The 19345-nt window shown below is 40.2% G+C and overlaps 1 protein-coding gene across 4 annotated transcripts; it reads left to right on the top strand.

Moving 5' to 3' along the window:
- Positions 1-3926: 3926 nt before the first annotated feature.
- On the top strand, positions 3927-19019 carry plat (plasminogen activator, tissue). Of its 4 annotated transcripts, none has more exons than XM_073466247.1 (15): positions 3927-4011; positions 10086-10179; positions 10705-10747; positions 11060-11194; positions 12354-12464; positions 14206-14380; positions 15307-15398; positions 15491-15665; positions 15763-15848; positions 15952-16011; positions 16118-16322; positions 16408-16544; positions 16882-17022; positions 17177-17325; positions 17725-19019. In XM_073466247.1, exons 2-15 carry the CDS (start codon positions 10117-10119, stop codon positions 17890-17892), a joined length of 1740 nt encoding a protein of 579 aa, XP_073322348.1. In that variant the 5' UTR covers positions 3927-4011; positions 10086-10116; the 3' UTR covers positions 17893-19019. The 4 variants fall into 4 exon arrangements, with proteins under 4 accessions (XP_073322348.1, XP_073322347.1, XP_073322349.1 ...); XM_073466246.1 differs by having other exon boundaries at positions 10705-10828; XM_073466248.1 differs by lacking the exon at positions 3927-4011 and adding an exon at positions 7802-8086.
- The last annotated feature ends 326 nt before the right edge of the window (positions 19020-19345 follow it).

The following is a 19345-nucleotide window of genomic DNA, read 5'->3' as shown; positions in this document are numbered from 1 at the left end:
ATTTCATGGAAGTTAAAATGGAGCACTCATAGCGCAAAACTTGCCACACTAATGTTGATCCAACAGATAATTTGTTTAGAGAGGCGTCTTCTTTTCAACTCCTGCTAATAGTTCAGGTGAACACTGATAACTCACTCTGATACAACACACATCTGACGTTTCTCTGACGTGATCTGTGGGCGTGTAAGACCCTCTTTATCTGATTGGAAATGTTTGTAAGAAATCAGAAAGGCTTTCCTGTTTATACTATCAGAGTATGGTGCTGCTTCCTAATCTGTTCCAGTAAGGATCGCAGGCAACAGAAAAAGCTTTCTGAAGAAGTAAAGAATAACTCATAATGAAAGTCCTTAATTGTCTTATTTACCTTTCTTTAGTCATGTAAACCTTTTCTGTGGAAATGGCTTGACTGTTGTCCTCAATGACATATTATTACACAAATGTTTACTTCCCGCTACATTAGCATACATCTATTTTAGCCGTAAGCATCAGTTGACCATTTTGTTGGTAGTAGCCATTACGAGCACACCGCCGCAGCAGTTTTATTTGACATCTGTACAGTCACCATTTTCCCCCCTTGTTTTTCCCTTGTTGGAGCATTAACAGCTCACCTAGCTTTGTCCAGTGGTGACAAAATCTGCCCAATCTGGATGTGTTGAAAGGTCTGGACAGAGGCAACCTCAGTTCACTAATCAATCCTATTTGTTTTATCCATATAATCAAAATACAGTGTAAAATTGACACTTCTTTGAGGTCGTCGACGTTGCAGTTTTTTATGGATTAAACAAATGTGACTGAGGCAAATGTGTTAAGAGGGTTTTGTTACCTTTGGACAGAGCCAGGTTAGCTCTTCCCTCTTGTTTCCAGTCTGTACATTAATCTAGTTTATCTTAAGTGTGCTCAGCATCCATATGTAGCTTTATATTTCAGATATGAGAGTGGTATGTTTTAGCCCGTATGACCAGTTGTTTTGTTGGTTGGTTTGTCAGCAGGATTACATGAAAACTACAGAGCGAATTTCCACAAAATTTGGATGGAGGATGGCTCTTGGCCCATTGACTTTTGGTGTGGATCCCAATAAAGAAACCGATCCAGGCATTTTTTTTGTCAACATTGCGAGAATTTGTGTTTTTACAACATTCTCATTAAATTATCAGATAATAATGCATGGATCTTGATGAAAAAAATAAGACATATTAAGGTGGCTGGTATCTATGAGTAAGTAAAAAAATTCAAGATCTAGCAAAATTAAATTTGTTTTAGATTAGGCTTGCTTGAATGAAAGGGAATTGTTGGGCCTTGGCAGAGGTATGCACTCTACTGAATGCCATTCTTGTTGTTATGTGTTTTTTCATTTTACTTAAAAATTTCCTGGAATCTGTTTCAAGTATATATTTACTAGACTGCAGGCCAATTACTGTTGTACTTCTCATGGAGACAACACATTGATCTTTCACCAGGGACTATTTTGACATTTAGTCTATGTTGTTGTGAAACCAGCTTTCTTGTTATTGTACCAGCCTTATTAAGTGTCACAATACCTTTGGTGTAACTTGTTTATGGTCTTTTTTTAGTTTCACAGATGCTTCAGGTAAACACTTTGCAGGCTGGGAAGAAGATTATTACTGAGAAAAGGGATTTGCTATGTAATATTTAATCTCAACACATTTGTATTTATGTACTGTGATACCTTAAGCATATATAGTAATACAGGTATATTACTTTGATGTAAATATATACAGTATGTGACATATATTGCTTTGTCCCTGTAAACGAGGTCATCATATCAGGCAGGAAACCTTTGTGTTGTGTCTCTGCTCAAACCACACCAGGTCAGATTGTTGTACATTCATTATACGTGGCACTTGATACTCTGTTTATGGATTTGGAGGAATTGTGAAAACAGTCACCCACACATTAAGACTGTAAACAAAACAGTGTTTAAAACAGTGGTTACGTTTCTGCAATTCTTCCACAACATTTCCAAATGCCTCTCATTGCCATTCGTTGCATAATGTAAATAATGTGAAGTCACATTAAGAATAATTGAAATACTTTTTTCATTAGTCAACACAAGGGAGGAGGCGTGCAGTAAAAGATTAATTGTATTTAATGAATTTTATATTCTGTGCTAAAGCAATAGAGCGTAACTCTGAGATAAGAGATGAGACTTCTGGAGGAATCTGATGTGATGCATACTTTTCAGCTTGAGCCATTCCTAATAGTTTAAATGCTTAAAGTAAACTTCACAACTAAATGTGTGTGTTGATGTGTGATTTTGCTCAGCAACAAGTGGGAGTGCGCTCTGATCTAACACAGATGGAAAGAAAGAGGACAGGCGCCAAACTAACTACGCCCGCCCATTACATCCCAGAGTACCATGTTCTCAGCTATTTACTGTGGTGTTAACAGACAGTAAAAACAATGAACATGAATTATCCTGTGCTAATAAAATCACTGTTGGTACTAAGAAAAGATGGAGCTATTCTTAAGGCTAAGTGGCTGATTTCCTGAGGAAGGGATAGGTTGAAGAAAGGGGATAGTGGTTGTAACAAATGAGTACTGGTGCCAGCTGGTTCACCGCACAGATACACTGTCACCCACAGCCCATCACAGACTGCCAGAGGTCAGTGACAGTGTGAAAAATCAATAATATGCCAGTGTGTTCGTCACTTCAGATGCCAGAGTCAGGTTAACAGTGCCAGTCATTTTAGAGCATTTTGAAACAGCTAGACTAAAGTAAATCACCTCTCAATGGAATAAATGAATCAAATTCAGAACACTTTAACTTGACAGCACCATTTACTGTACTTTTGGTGTAGACTAGCTGACATGCAGTGCAATATTGAAACCTCCATTTTATTTTTTTTGTACTTATAAACTTCTAAATTGTAGATGATCATAGTGATATTCTAGTTTTATGAAGTTTATTCCATATTCTGTAATATGTGTGTGTGTTTGTACTTCTTTTTGCTGCTTGACACTTAAATATTTACGTTTTTGGGATCAATAAAGTCAATCTTCGCATCGTATCGTATCGTATCGTATCGTATCGTATCGTATCGTATCGTATCCAATCTTTTTTCAACAATATGTATCAACATTATGCTTCATAAAAATGTTTGCTGACCCAAAGAACAAAAACTCTCTGCTGTTAACAATCAGTGATGGAGTACATTAACTCAAGTACTATACCTAATTACAATTTTGAGGTATTTGTACTTTACCTGATTGTTTTGGCCTCATAGTATACAGTATATACATACAATAGTTTACATGTAAATATATTCATAATTTACTTTTGATACGTATCTACACTTAATATTAGATACTCTAAGACATTTACTTGAGTACATTTCCTTTGGGCAACTTTCACTTTTATCAAAGTAGCTTGAGACTTAACATGAAACCTTTACTTTTACTCAAGCATGACTTTTGGATACTCTTTATAATACACTGTTAACAATATTTTATTCATATTAAAGTAAATAATAACTACTTTTGAATATAAAAGCAGGCTATATTTATAACCTTTAACAGGTGTTGATAGGTTTTTCCTCTCATAGGACAAAATATCCTGAAAAAGGTCCAAGTGACACATATGATATAAATATATTTACAGGTATATAACAGATTGTAAAACACCACTGATTTTTAATCCTTACACAAATGATGAATTCCAATCCTCATGCCTGTTTTCTGAGGACATGGTATCTGGTAAAACCCATTTATCACGGAATAGATGTGATTTGCCCTGTTAACCTCCCGAATCACTTGGGACAGTCCCGTCCGTGTCGGCACCGCCCAGCAGGCTGCATCATCATCCGGCCTGCCAGCTTCGCTTCCCGCTGAGGTCACAGCAGCCCTCCCCCTTCACACACCGGCGGGACCGGAGCGATAAAAGCTGGAGAGCAGCAGAGGGAGAAACCAGCTCAGTCCGAACGACTAACCCCGAGGACGCTGACACTACTGCTGCAGAGACATTCAGAAGTTATTCTCAAGATTTTCAACTTGGTAAGAGCTTTTTATTTGATCGTATTTGTTTTTTTAGCGCAGATGCTGCACAACTATGCATCAGGATGTTTTCTGCTGATATAACAACAGTTTACTGTGTTTCAATCTGCCATTATAACATCATTTCCATCTGATGTGGAGTTCACTTAGATGCTGGTTCTGTCTTAAACATTCTGCATGCATCTGTTAGTCCACATATGATTGGCTCATTTGCATTTGATGAAGCATATTTAAATTATTTCTACCAATAGCCTCTTCTTAAAGGAGCAGTATGTAGTTTTGGGGAATACATTTTAATCATAAGAGAAAGATCTTCATTAACTGATTTTTTTTTATGCCTAAACAAACTAAATAAACAAGCTCTAAGTTTTCACAAGTGAATAAACTGACAACACAAGGTCATACTGTTTGACTTTGTTTATAGTTGGCGGACCCTGCCACCTTTCTAGCTTCAAACAGTGCTCTGGGCAGCTTATTTTCCTTGTAGAGCAGCTTGTTTATTCAGTTATGGAAAAAAATAATACTTATGAGTTTGTGTTTTTACCTCATTACTTTTGTAAATGTTTAAATTATGAACTTGAATTTATATAGTGCCCCTTTCAAGTTGATTAGGTCAATAATAATGTCTGGGCAATATTCTATCATAGGCTAAAGTCTTACAGATAAGTCTTATATGATTAGATATTAATATAGAGTTATACTGACACACCGTTCTCTCGTTTTTTATCGCTAAATAGCAGCAAATGAGTAAAATCTCACGTGAAATACAATCAGAAACCACGTAGAGTACACTTTTATACATGCATAGTAACTTGAGTGTAATCAACAGCTGATTTAAAGTGACTCAAACAGTATATGAATAATGTGGTGATTATGGTGATATTAGTTTGCATCCAAGCGCTTTCTCACTCTGACTTCAGCAGCTCTCCACATCCACATCCACCCGTTCAATCTGTTACAGAGTACAACTACACAAACTCTCTGACAGCATCAGCTTTTTATTCAAAAACTTCTCAGAAATGAGTCATTCATGTGTTCAATGTCACTTGTGTTTAAAGACATGGTGGTATTGTGCTCTGCTGCTGGACTCGGTGTGTGTTTGTTATCGAGGAACGTCCCTGCTATGATACTGTGTATTCTCTGAGTATGCATGCGTACCACTCTGAGCCAAAACCTGCACAGGGTCGCTGACATGCAGCCTCTTATCAGGCTAATGAGCTGGATTTGAGTCTGAGCTGATGCTTTGGGAATTCTCCTCCCCGGCATCCGTCAGCATTGATACTCTCCATCACACTGATACTGAGAGAAAAGAGAGAAAGTAAAGTTTGTATCCATTAACTACATTCCCGGCACTGAGGTCAGTGTTGTCTGTGCCTCACACTGATGCTTGTGACTCACGGGATCAGCGAGCCTGTGTTTTAAAGCTGTAAGTTAAGAGTAGGTCAGACAGAGGATAGAGCTGGATCAGACTGTGGGAATGATGACCAGAACATGAATCCCTCGAGAGTCAGGCTGCAGCTTTCAATTGAATCTGGACAAAAACCCTCTGTCACATCACTGCTCTTCTTCTCTGACTACATTTTTGAATTGCATCCCCATATAATGACCTTGATAATCCGATCAATGCCTCCATCTGTATCCCTTCCTCCATCTGTGCCTGTAAAGTCCTTGAAGCAGGGATGACTCAGGACTACTCATAGTCTTTCTGCTGACCTCTGGGATTTGATTTCATCTCCTTCCTCCTCTCCTCTCTTTTAGCCATTCTCCCCCCTTTCTTTCTTTTCTTTCATCTCATTTCATCTTTCAATAGTTTTCTCTTGCCCTATTATCTCCTCAGTTTCATTTCTACTGTCAACACCTGATCTTTCTCCCTGCGTCTTTGTTTCTTTCTGATAAGGAGTTCAAGGCTCCCGTGCACAGAGGGGAGCTGTAAGGCAACAATGCAGCCCTCTGTTCTTCAGATCACAGCTGGTTTATTGAAGCTTGCCTGAAAACCCCCAAGTAAAGAATGCATAAAGCCTGCTAAGTAGCTTACGGACATGACATCGCATGCCATAACACATCATCAGCAAACATACAAACGTCGTAACTGGAGGAACAACGCCTCAACTGAAGCTACTCTGAAGGTTGAACCCCAGCAGGTCAAACCAGTTGTGAGATTCAGATTTATTGGAAACGGGCGCTGCCAGCCTGCTGTGACAAGAGAATGGGAAGAAAATTAGTCCATAAAATTCTTACAAAGCTCACTAGAAAGATGTTTTCTCTGCCACATCCTCAGTGTGGGCAGTCCACCGACTCAGTCAGTTCTGACATTTTCATGGAAGAGAGGGAGGAAAGTGCACAGGGATCCAGAATTTGAACTTCACATTCAGATGCAACTATGTTTCCTGCATGCCGTTTAACCATTCTCACCTTTTTGAACTGTTAAGACTTTGACATTTCGGCCTTGTTACGGGAAGACAAGAATGTCTCACCTCCGACCGTTACAACTTCAGCGCACCATCATCATTACACATCCTCGCTAATGGTCCGGTAAAGTCACCGTGAAGATGTGGTCAGCACTTGAGACGAGATCCTTTAAATATACAGAAACTGCACAGTAATAGGAAGCACATAACATTGGACATGAACTGTGTGTGTGAGAGTCTTTTTATGTGTCTCTCTTATCGTCTCTTGCATGTGTTTGCTTGACTTAAGCGGTGCATCTTGAAACGGCTGTTACAAAGCTGCTGCTGAGTCACAGTCTGGCTGCTGCTGCTGCTCCTCCAGAGATGTTTTCATTTCTTCCACTCATATTTGACCTACTAGGGGAACCACACTCTCCTCAGGCTGCATACTTCGTTCTACATGTTTAAACCACTGACTGATTGGGTGTAACAGACAAATGCTTTAACCCTTTGAGTGCCAGTGGGACACCGATGTCCTGCTGTCTTTTTAAAGAGATGCTTTTTCATTTTTTTCCTTTGCTTCAGTGTTTTATATCAATTCTTGTACATGTAAAATATCTTGAAAGTTAAAAAGGTTAAAGGCGCACCAACAGAAGCTCCTCTCCCCCACAGAAAACATTGCTCCTGAAACGCCTCGCCAGTAGTCCCGCCTTTAATTCTGTGACTTCGTGACATCGCACTACGTCACCATGTCACACATTTGCATTATTTATACCTAGCGGCTAGTTGGGCACACAAGAATCGATTGAGCACAGCTGCTCTGTTGTTGTCAGCGGTGCTGGCTTTATCATTCCCTGATGTGCTGTTATGGTGATCCAAGCAACAGGTGCACATCAATGTTTGCTTGTGTCCCATTCTTCTTAATGGGAAAAGCTGTTGTGAAGAGTTTATCATACTTTTTGTAAGCTATTTATATTATATTATTATTATATTTGACACCCTCAGATTTCTAATTAAATATGTTTTGAAACAGAAGAAGAAATTTTGCAATTCATCTATTTTCTAACTTAATATGAGATTGTAAGAGTCACATAATTATAAGAAAACCGCAGCTTTTTAAAGAGTTGATCCCCTCTAGGAAGGTAGTACCACTGTAAACACTGTAAAGACCAACCACAGTTTTACTTTGTATCATGTAGATGAGTCTTTTTCATGTACATGTTTATTTTGTTTATGTCTGTTCATGTGCATTAAATGTTGTAAGAGAGACCACAAAAACAGCTAAAACTCCAGGCCAGTTGCATTGTGGGATCGTCACATGAGCAGTGTTGATGGCGCCCCAACAGGGCCTCTGCATGTCAGACACCCAAGACATTAAAAAAGGGTGGGATACACATATGGTCATAACTGATGCGTGTTTTGGTGCGTGCATGTGTAGATATGTGTGCATGTTTCCGAAGTGCATGGGGCCAGTATAGGCAGTGTTTTAGCAGGAAACACATGTTTTTAGCTGACAGGGCTGGGGCGGGTGAACGGAGCCGAACAGCTGCACAAAGGAAACAAAAAGGAAACCAGTGTGTTGTTGTCAGCCCGCCTGTGAGGCTCAGCTGGGGGGTAAAAGCACAGGTCACTGGGGTTTTTATTTGTTTGAGGCAAGGATAGCTTTCAAGGGACCTGTCCTCTTAACGGTGAGTGTGAGAATGCATGTCTTTTATAAAAGTCAAGTCCTGAGGGGGAGTCTAACATTGGACAAAGAACAATGAGCAGAACAAGCTGTAAATCTTTGTGTTTCAGCGTGTTGATTAGCTCCACGTTCCTGAGCACTTTGTGTCAGAGGGTATGTCTGCGTGTGTGTCTGTGGTTGCCAGCATAGTTCTCTTACCTCACTGATATATGAAAACACAGTGCTGTTTTTATATTAGCTCAGTCAACCACAGAAGGTGAATCAGTGGAGAACCAGCAGACAGAGGAGGGTATGCATATGCATTGTTCCCATATGTCTGGCTCTTTGCATGCGTGTGTCTGTAGAAGAAGTTCTTTTTAAAGCACATTGAAGTTCTTCTTTTTTTTTTTAGTCCTCTTTGTGTGCAACTTTCTTTCTCTTGTCTGTCGTCCCGTTCCCATTATCGTCTCTCCTCCGTCTTCAACTCAACCCCTCCTTTATTCTGTGACTCATGTTTACTCACACTTGAGAAACAACAGACGCTCCTCTCTACACCTCTTTTCTGCTTAATATAACTCCTTTTAAACAAAAAAGAGGAACAAGTCTGACATTAAACATCCTTCTCTGGAAGTATAAAAGGGAAATGTGACTTTAGTTATGTTTTTCTTGCTCTAGGTTTCCCTTCTGTTTCCTTCTCCTTCCCTTTTATGTCCTGAGTCACTTCATCCTCCCACAGCTGCTGCTTTGCTCTGTTGAAAAAAGGAATGCTGTCAGTATGGTGCAGAAACTTTCTGCTGTGCGTGCTGCCTTTCATCGCCCCAGGGATGTCCAGATTGTTGTGTTGTTTGATGCAGTGGTCTGTGTCTATTTTTTGCATAAAGTGAAGCTAATCTGCTTCCTGTTTATTCCCAGTGAGGAAGCTATAGATGAATTATGATAAAAGGGAAATGGGCTGAAGCAGGAAAACAACAACATGCTATACAACACAAATTAGTTGAACTCATTCTCCTATCAAACCGTCCCACGCAAGCTGTTAAAACTTCCCGTCTGTGTCAAGAAGTCAACCCAACTTCAAGAAAACTAGAAATGACCTCCGATTTCCCACAAGCGCTCCTCCATACCCACCCTTTCCTCTGTAGTCATGTCCCTCAGTAGAAGGCGTAGGGATGGAGGAAGGAAGCTGAACAGAGAAACAGTAGTCGGCGACCAGTGTCGATCATTGTCCTGCAATTGTTGGTTCAGTGTAGATACAGATTCATGACAAAAGATTTACACAGATAGACACACAACAAGTCACTCACTCACCTCACTGTGCTGTACCTCTTACTTTTTAGGAATAGAAGTGTTTCCTCTGTTCGTTGAAGGTTTTATCAGTATTAATAGTTCATATTAGTGTGTTTGGGGACATCTAAACAACACTGTTTTTAAAAGGATACAATAAGTGAAGAAGTGCTCCGTGTTCTGATTATTCTCAACTTATTTGACGATTTAAATTGATATTCATTTAATACTTTGCAGTTTTTGCAGGCTCCAAATTAGTATTTTAACATTTTGAGCTAAAAAATGCTAAAAATGCTTCATGATGTTCAGTGAAGTAGTGTTACAGCTGATCTAGTCTTTGCTTTTTTTCCCCGCACACGGCTCCTTCAGGAATAAATAAGTTTGGGGAAATAAAAAGGGGAAATATGCAAATGGAAAACAACACAGAAATAAATATAGAAATAAAGAAATAGATTTAAAGAATAGATTAATAAATAAAATGGAAAATAAAATGGGAAAGTAAATAAATAGCTGGATTAATACAAAGCCAAATTAAGGCAGAAATGTATTTTTTAATCACATTTTATAAATGTATTCATGCCTACATTTATTTTCAATGTTATTTTTGGTGCATGTAATGGCATATCAAACTATTTATTGAGGTATTTATATATTTCTTTATTTATTTCCGATTTTTGGCAGCTACTTTAACCTGTAAAATCTTCTGTCATTATTTTTAATATCTATTTATACTCTACTTTCAGACCACTTGAGTCAAAGACCACTTGAGTAGCCATGACCAGACCACTTGGACTACTTGTGCTCCTGTCTGCTCTCTGCTGCTGCCTAGCGGAAAATGTAAGTACTGCATCCTTTTCAGGCGAGGACCAACAAGTGATTTTACATGTTTCAGCACATCAACTACAAATCATACGTTCTTAACAAGGGCTTTTCTTAATCCATTTAAATTCTTCTTGGCAAACACTAAGTCTGCTTATTATTTTTGCATTGTGTTTTTATTGCATGGTGATGCAGTTTTGAGCACTGAGTCAGTTGCAATTAAGCTACTTCATTACTTTAACCAGAGTAAATATTTACGTGTTTCTTATTTTAACTGTGAACAATTCAGCTCACATACTCTCTGTTGTCCTGTTGGGTATTGGAGCACTACTTTGTACCACAAGTGATAAAACCTCCAGGCAGCTAAATGTCGACTGGTTTTCCCAATGTATGTGAAGAACATTTCAAGTCTCTGCAGGTTTATTTTCACAGTATTCCGAAGAAATAAAAAAAAACACTGTCTGCCTGAGTTAAAACCCAATGCCATGCAACCACTTCCCATGCACCGCTGCTCTGTGTTTAATGTTTCTTTTCCTGTTGCAGGTGGAGCTGCTCCGCACTAAGAGAGGGACTCGTTTTTACAGAGGTGAGCCTGACAGGCAGCCAGCTAGACGGACGCTTTTGATTATTCATGTCCAGAAGTCTTCACCTTCCTTTGACACCTCCTGTGAGCCCCATCACACTTCTGTTTGTCTTTCCTCTTAACACCACCATCACCATCACCATCACCATTCTCACATCCTTTTAATCCACTGTTGTCATTCATGTGTTTGTGTTCCTTTCTACTTCTGTACCTTTATATTTGTTACTGCTTTTACATGTCACGGTTATGTTTTGTGTGTTTTAGCTGTGTACTTATTATTTGTGTTTGCATGTTTGTGTGTGTGTGTTTTCTCAGTACATTGTTCGGATAGTGAGACATCAGCAGTGCGTAGTTTTGGGGACACTTGGCTGCGATGGAGGGGACAGCGTGTGGAGTATTGCCGATGTGCATCAAGAGGACGAGAGCGTTGTCATATTGTGCCCGTCGTCAGTGAGTGTGACATGGATGCATACACACACAAACACATGTGGACTGGCTTTAATGCTCAAAAAAACACATCAGTTTTCTCATACTGTCCAGTGTTTTAGCACTGTATTCCCCCTCTGTCTGAATCGCTCTGTTTTAGCTCCTGTCTCTTAAAGCCCTCCTCCTGAACACCCAGTCTGCTCTGATTGGTCAGCTCACACACACCTGAGCCAGCACCGCTAAAAACAACAGAGCAGCTATGCTACATTAATTCTTATGTGCCAAACTAGCTTCTAGGCATAAATTATGCACATGTGTGACATGTTGACGTAGTGTGATGTCACAACGTCACAGGATGAAAGGTGGGACTACTGACGAGGCGTTTGAGTTTCTGTTGTTACTGACTTTGACCCTTTTCACTTTCAAGATCTGTTACATGCACAAGAACCGATATATAAATCACTTAAGGAAAGGGGGAAAAAAAGCAAAACATGTGTCCTTTAAAATATAATCTTCTGTTTGTTAATTTGTCTGTCAGTCTGCTTGCCTGCCCTCACTGACCTCTCTGTCTTTCCCGATGACTTCATTTGTACCTCTAACTTGCTCTCACAACCTCAGATGATTATTTTTTGTTGGCTTGCCTCGGGTTTCTGTGTTTTTGAGCAGGCGTAGTTTAGTCTAAGATTGTTTGAAATACCCCAGCCAGATGAGCCCTCGTGCGCACTTTCACCCCCATTGGCGAATTCTGTGAAGCATGACTGCTCCTCCCTCAGACAAATTACAACCACATTTTCGGTCTGCGTGGGCTCATAATACTGGGAGCGAGTGGGGTGCTGTTATTCTGAACGCTAGCCTTTAGGAAATGTTGAAATAATAAAGGAAAAACCCGACTGGTGATGGCTTAGAACCAATTCTGCTCCAGAAAGAAACCCTTGGTAGGACATGATATTTTAAAAGTGAAGCTATGAAGTATGTATGTATGTATGTGTAGATCGTAAGGAGACATTTCCATACTACTCAGTGTTTCTAGGTCAAACGTGACACATCAGGCCAAACCCACAGATTGGATTATCTGTGTACGCAAGTGGTCGTAGCCAATCAGTCACATTCAGGTTGTTTGTGCGCTGGATTAGAGCTGGATGACGAATGACTTACTAACCGTCTATCTGTCTACCCCTCCCAGACTGCTACGTGTCTCAGTGCTATAACGGAGGAACCTGTAAGGAGGCCGTGTACACTTCAGACTACATCTGTCAGTGTCCCCCTGGCTTCAGTGGAACTCAGTGTGAGATCAGTAAGTACTCAACAAACTCTTTAAAGATATAACATGAACCATTTCCACGTTAAAATGTCTAAAAACGAGACATTTGCTTTAAATTTTGTGAAGTTGTGTACTTACAATATCCCAGATGTTTCCAATAATGATTGAACCCAGAAAGAACATGATAACGGTGCTTTTCATCTGGTCGCCTGTCGCTATAACTTCTTGGTAAACACCAGATTATATGTCAGAGAGTGGGGAAGGGAGCTGTGCACATGGATAAACACAACATAAAACTTGAAAACATTACCTCGTCTGTGAACCTGAGTCATGTCAGATAGATTTCATCGACAATGGTGGTTGTCCTCCCAAACTACTTAACAACATCATCAAACTCTTGTTTTGATTGTTTTGATTGAGACCCCAGCAGTAAAAATTACATACTGTGCGTTTAATCCAGTGTACGATAATTTTCCATTAACCTGCCAGCTTTTATCGTGATTTATCAACATCTTATTTAGTCTGATCACTGAGATAGGAAAAGACTTTATTGATTCCTCATCAGGAAAATTCACTTGTTACAGCAGCTTAAGAGCCATAAGCAGAGGGAAAACAGTGACTGAAAGATGGATAAAAATGAAACGACAAAAACAAGATAAAATATAAAAAATGGAAAGGAAATGTAAAAGTATACTCTATTCACCTTTAACAGTCCAAAACCCAAAATATTTCATTCATGATGACAGAGAAAAGCAGTAAATCATCACAACGGAGAAGCTAGAACCAGAGAATAACTGCTGATTCATTTACTGTTCATGAACTAATCAATTAATTGATTTATGGTTTCAGCTTTAGTTGAATCTTTTAGTCTACCTGTACTGCAGCAGGTAAACTCCCCCCCCATTATTGTTGCTGCCGCTGGTACACAGACAACTGGATCGTTTCTGTTTTCCTCAGAATCAGAGTTTATTTAATCATTCAGTCCGTAATAGAAATGGATCACCAGTTAACTTTCCTTTTCCTGGGTGACCACATGCCAGATGGCAGACGAAATTGTCCACTAAAAGCGAGGTTTATAGGGAACGCCAATGGTTTCATTATTCCATATCCATTATATTGTGCAATCAACATTCCCTTCATAATGATACATTGACGCAGAAAACTTGTCTGATGCCAGTTTATAGCAACAATAACTGGTCGTGTCAGCTGATTAAAACGTTCTACGCACTTGTTAATGACTCTAGATAAAGTCACAGTCTGACCGTGTGACTCAAACAGTAGGTGTCACGGGTCTGTGGTTTGGACAGAAGAAGAGAGGATCATAAACCATGGAAAGACATTCTGGGATATGAATGTTTTTGTTTCTGCGGCCGACTTTTTGAGTCTCTAGGGACACCCCGCCCTCCCAGTGGGATAATTTTGCAAACCCTCAGTGGTCACAACCAAGTGATTTCAGCGAGAGAGTAATGACTTACAACGGCCAGACTCAATAAATCTGATTGTATTTACAATCATTATAGTTTATGTTTGGCCATTCTTATAAACCACTAATTGGAAAAATACTATATAAATTAGGTCACAAGTTTAATGTCTTATATAAGAAATAACAATGTTTTCATCATTTGTCCAATTATTTTGGAATGGCCTAAGTTTTTCCAAATCCAATAAACATTTACTTATTGCTTTATTTTGTCAGAATAAATGAATTTGGTCAGTTAGGAGTGATATCAGTCTCATATATACGTGAGTGACACAATATCTGTTTGTCCAACAGACACCAATGAGCAGTGTGTAGTGGGGCAAGGCGAAGGCTACCGCGGCACGTGGAGTATCAGCCATTCAGGAGCAGAGTGCATCAACTGGAACTCCACGACTCTGAGAGGAAGGAGGTTCACGGCTCGGAAAGTGGACGCCAGCAGTCTTGGACTGGGCAATCACAACTTCTGCAGGTATGTGAGCAGAGTAATGTGTTTAGTGGTGGAGCATATGAAGGAATAAAGTGCAAACATTTAATCAAGGACGGGGTCTGATCATCCAAAACATATGAGTCCAATTTTTATCTAATTACTATGTAGGAATGATGCATTGGCTGCTGCATTGTGACATGATTTGATTTGAACACATCGCAAAAGACAGATAATTTTATTCACACTCAACATGATAGCATTTGCCAGATGGAGCCCTGGATACATGGGCCATGAACTCACACCATTTGGCCAGTCAGATGCCATCAGCTACCCTCCCACTGATTGGTTCAATTTGGTTGCAACTGCAAAGTTAGCTCGCACAATAGCTGAGGAGAGAGAAGAGCTAATATGGGTACTTCAATATGTATGTATTATATAAGTGTGACAAGAAGTCATATTGTAGATCCCGTATTGCAGATTTTCCTCATATCCTGCAAGTCCAGCAATAAACTAGTATACCCTCTTTGTAATGGCTCAGTTTGCCAAAAGCATGACTCACAGACGAGACAGGAAGGTTAAAAGCAACGTTTACTGGGTCAAACATGGAGGAAAGGGAAACAGGTGACTAAGTCCAAGGAGTGAAAAAAGCAAGCAGGAAATATGCAAAAAGTCCCAAACACCATGAGTAAGAAGGCTTAAAAGACGATCTGACAGAGAGTAGGTGAAAATAGACTTGTACATAAATATACCAGGAATTAAAATGGTTCTAGGGTCTGGAATGACAGGTGAATTAGTGACTTAACAGGAAAAAAAACAGAAAAAGGATGCAAAAATGAATAATTTCATGATGTCATAATCTGTGTAATAATGCAAAGAACCTTGTTGGGATGTACTGTGTGTGAATCAAATCTGTTATTTGAGCCATGAACATGTTAACTCATTGTCCTTGCTATTTTTTACCACCTCAGGAACCCTGACAGTGACAGCACTCCTTGGTGTTACATCTATAAAGGCACTCAGATCGTCTGGGAATTCTGTCACATGCCCAAATGCCCTGAAGGTACAGCTTTAAAAATAAAATCTGAAAGCTAAAATACTGACAATTAAACATTTAAATGCTTTAACACTTTGTCTCTATGTGCGTTTGAACAGATAAGAACCAAGAATGTGCGGTGGCCTCCGGTCAGTCTTACAGAGGCACAAAATCTGTCACTAAGAGCGGCTCTCGCTGTCTCCCGTGGGACACTCCTATTCTTAAACGCAAACTCTACAATGCTTGGAGATCTGATGCATTGGAGGAGGGGCTGGGCAGCCACAGCTTCTGCAGGTAGAGACACCAGTACACACATTATGATAAAGCTAACATGCAGAAAGATCAGGACAACTCAGGTTTTTATTCGGCTTCTTCTTCCTTTATCTAACAGGAATCCAGACGGTGATGATGGTCCATGGTGTCACACCTACAAGAACATGCAGCTGACCTGGGAGCTGTGTGACGTACCTCGATGCGGTGAGTTGCTTTGTAATCATAGTTTGGAGCGATGTTGAAGCATAGAAGTAAGATCAAGACTACGTGCTATCAGACTGCTCACACCTCTTGTCTCTTTTTTTAGCAAGACGTCCGTCCATCATCACCACTTTGGGCCCACGTGCTCCAACCACCAACAACAGAGGTAGGACGTCTGCACATCCTGTGAAAACCACCATTTCCATTTCCTCACCTGTGTTTGGCATGTAGTAACCATCACCAACTGTTTAACCATCCTGTCCTCTCGGCAGCAACATGTGGCCAGCGGTTAGACAACACCCTGAATCGGCAGGCGTTCCGCATGTTCGGGGGCAGAGAGAGCGACATTACAGAGCAGCCGTGGCAGGCGGTCATTAATGTGTACCAGTCCCGTCTCAAGAAACACTTTCACCGCTGTGGAGGAGTCCTCATTGACTCCTGTTGGGTCCTGTCTGCTGCCCACTGCTTCGAGGACAAGTAAGGATGACCCACATCCTTCACACACACACAAAATACATAATTAAACATGCAGCATACAAACACATTCTTTATCTTTTTTCAGCGCTAAAGTCGAAAAATTGGAAGTGATTTTGGGAAGAACGTTTCGGAAACAGAACTCCAGCAGCGAGCAGATTTTCAAGGTTGAGAAGTACTGGATCCATGAGAAATTTGACAACGAAACATTTGACAATGACATCGGTGAGTGAACATTTCAAGAGACATTCTGCATATAATATTCTATAAATCTCTGTTGTTACTGAAAACTAGGCAGCAACGCAATGTCTGTTTTTTATAAACTAAAGAAAAACAGTATTTTGAAACAGAGATTTCAAAGTGTTGCCCCCAGATGACACAATGCTATATTAAAGTGAATGATGAAATTTAAATGGGACACTTTGGCAGCCATGTTTTCCCCCAGCGGTGATGATATGGAACCTTAAGTGGGCAGCAGAAGCTTATTAAAACTTTTAAGTCTCCATCCCACATATTCACAGTGCATTACCCTGACTTTCCTCTGGTCACTTTCCACTTGCAGCTCTTTTGAAGCTAAAGACGGACATTGGCATCTGTGCAATAAACTCTCCGGAGGTTTTTCCTGCGTGTCTGCCTGAACGTGGGCTGGTGCTGCCCGACTGGACCGAGTGTGAGATCTCAGGCTATGGAAAAAACTCTGAATGTAAGCACAAATCCCGCCTAAATTCATGGCATCTTCTTATTTTGCATGGCTGCTGTTGCATTTAATGTATCTCACAAGTTGGTGACACTAACTTGACTGACCAGCAGAGGGCAGTGTGAGCTTTGAAGTACTAATTTAAACACTCTCTCCACAGTTTCTGCAGAGTACTCCGAGCGTGTTAAGAGAGGTTATGTTCGCCTGTGGCCCAGAGAGCGCTGCATCCCAGATGTGCTGTCTGGACGCCCAGTTACCTCAAATATGCTGTGCGCAGGCGACACCCGAGGACTGGACGATGCCTGCAAGGTGAGAACAACTGATTTTCAAGTCAAGTCAAGTCAAGTTTTAACATTTAAACAGAGCTTAAAGGGACAGTTCACCCCAAAACCAAAAAACGTATTTGTTTTCCTCTTACCTGTAGTGCTATTTACTCGTCTAGATTGTTTTGGTATCAGTTGCTGAGTTTTTGGAGATATCGGCTACAGAGATGTTTACGTTCTCTCGTATATAATATACCTATGGTATGGCCGAGGTAATAAGGTAAAAACACAGGGAGAAAAGTATCACCAGTAATGAACAACAAGTGACAAAGTACAGAGTTATAGACATGACAACAGATTAAAAATGTGTCTTCAGTCCTTATTTAAAAACAGAGATTGACACTTGCTGAGTTTAACTCAATCTCATTCTTCTCTCCACCAACAGGGAGACTCTGGTGGTCCCCTCGTCTGCCGAAACAAGGACCAGATGACTCTGATGGGTGTGATCAGCTGGGGTGATGGGTGTGGGCAGAGGGACAAGCCTGGGGTCTACACCCGTGTCCCCCATTACATCGACTGGATTGATGGCAAAATTAAGGCGAGCCCGGTCTAAAGTAACAGAGACTGCAAAGAGGATGTTGTCAGATGACCATACCCACAGACGCAGTGGGTGAAACAGCGAACACAGACGTGTTTATCGGTGAGAAGATAGACAGAGAGATCCACAGGACTCCGATTCTGTTCATCTGTTGATCCAAACTGATGGAGGTTTTAAACCAGCGGGACCGCTCGTACAGACTGAGACATAGGGAAACTCAATCATGAGTTTTCATTCTCGACGTAGCTCGAGTTTTCTCTTTCTTACTGTGCTGAATGTGAAAGTCTATGTGGACAAAAACACAGAACCAACACCTTTTCCTCCTCTTGGGCCATGTTGATCTTGATTATATATTTTTAGTTTTTTCTCTATTTTTTTTTAAAGCGTTTTCTCAGTTTTGCATCCAAAAAACTGGAGGTTCAGTATGTTCCTCTGCTTTGTCTATTCTGGCTTTAGCTCTTTAACTGAAGAAGTCTCAGTGGTGGACTTCAGGTCAGTAACACTCAACATAAGCATTTACTTTGCACAGTACAGAAAGTCACATATAAATGCTGGCGTTTTTTGTGCCAAGATTGTGTTGCAGAATCATCTTCTAGATGTGATGTTGACTTAAACAAGTTTTAATACAACACGTTCTGTATTTGGGCTTGAGGGGTTGCAGACCTTCATCCAAAACACAAAACCTATCTGCTGGTTCAGATTCTGCTCGTTATTGCAGTTTTAACTCCCTGACAGCAGGGAACTCTGAGATACTCACTCAATTTAACAAACCTGTGTCCTGTTTCTTAAGCTTCACGATAGAGGAAGGCCAAAATCTCCAGAGCACTTCTCCAGCAGACACCTGGGTTGAGCCCAGCATGTAGATAGCATGTAAATTGTCTGAATATTGATTTTATATTGAAAATGACTGAGGGACTTTGTCCACTAAACTGCTTTTTGACTGCAAAGCTTGTCTCGTTAACTAACTCACGTTGTGCTGTGACTCGATGTTTTAGATGTTTTGTACTAAATTAATATTTATGTGTATTTTATATTGTTTTGTACTGTGGCTATGTGTGTAGTTAAATAATTTATTGTCACTGTCATTGTAACCACATCTAGCAGCATACTCCTTTGTCAATAAATAGTATTTGGAATAATTATTTTTATGCTTCGTGCTTTCGACCTTGTTGTGGCCTCTTTAATAAATCACTGACAAATTCATTAAATCTAGCAGCTGGAGGATCACTGAGTTTAAAACAGGCTCAGTTTATCAGCCTCTGAGATTTAAGTTTCGTCAAGCACATTCCTCAATCATGACTGATTAAACTCTGAGCTGGAAATTCTGGCAAATTAAGTGACAAAATTTCTCCATATGAGTCGAGTTAATGTAGTTTTTATCGTTATAACATTTTTGTTTCATTCCACATAAAATAGCACCAGGAAAACGATCATAAAACTTTGAGAAAGAACTAACAGCATGACTCGG

This window comes from Pagrus major, chromosome 5, assembly GCF_040436345.1.
Source record: "Pagrus major chromosome 5, Pma_NU_1.0".
In the NCBI taxonomy this organism is placed as follows: Eukaryota; Metazoa; Chordata; class Actinopteri; order Spariformes; family Sparidae; genus Pagrus; species Pagrus major.
Note: the sequence above shows the minus strand (reverse complement) of the source record. Positions and strands in the feature narration are given on the sequence as shown.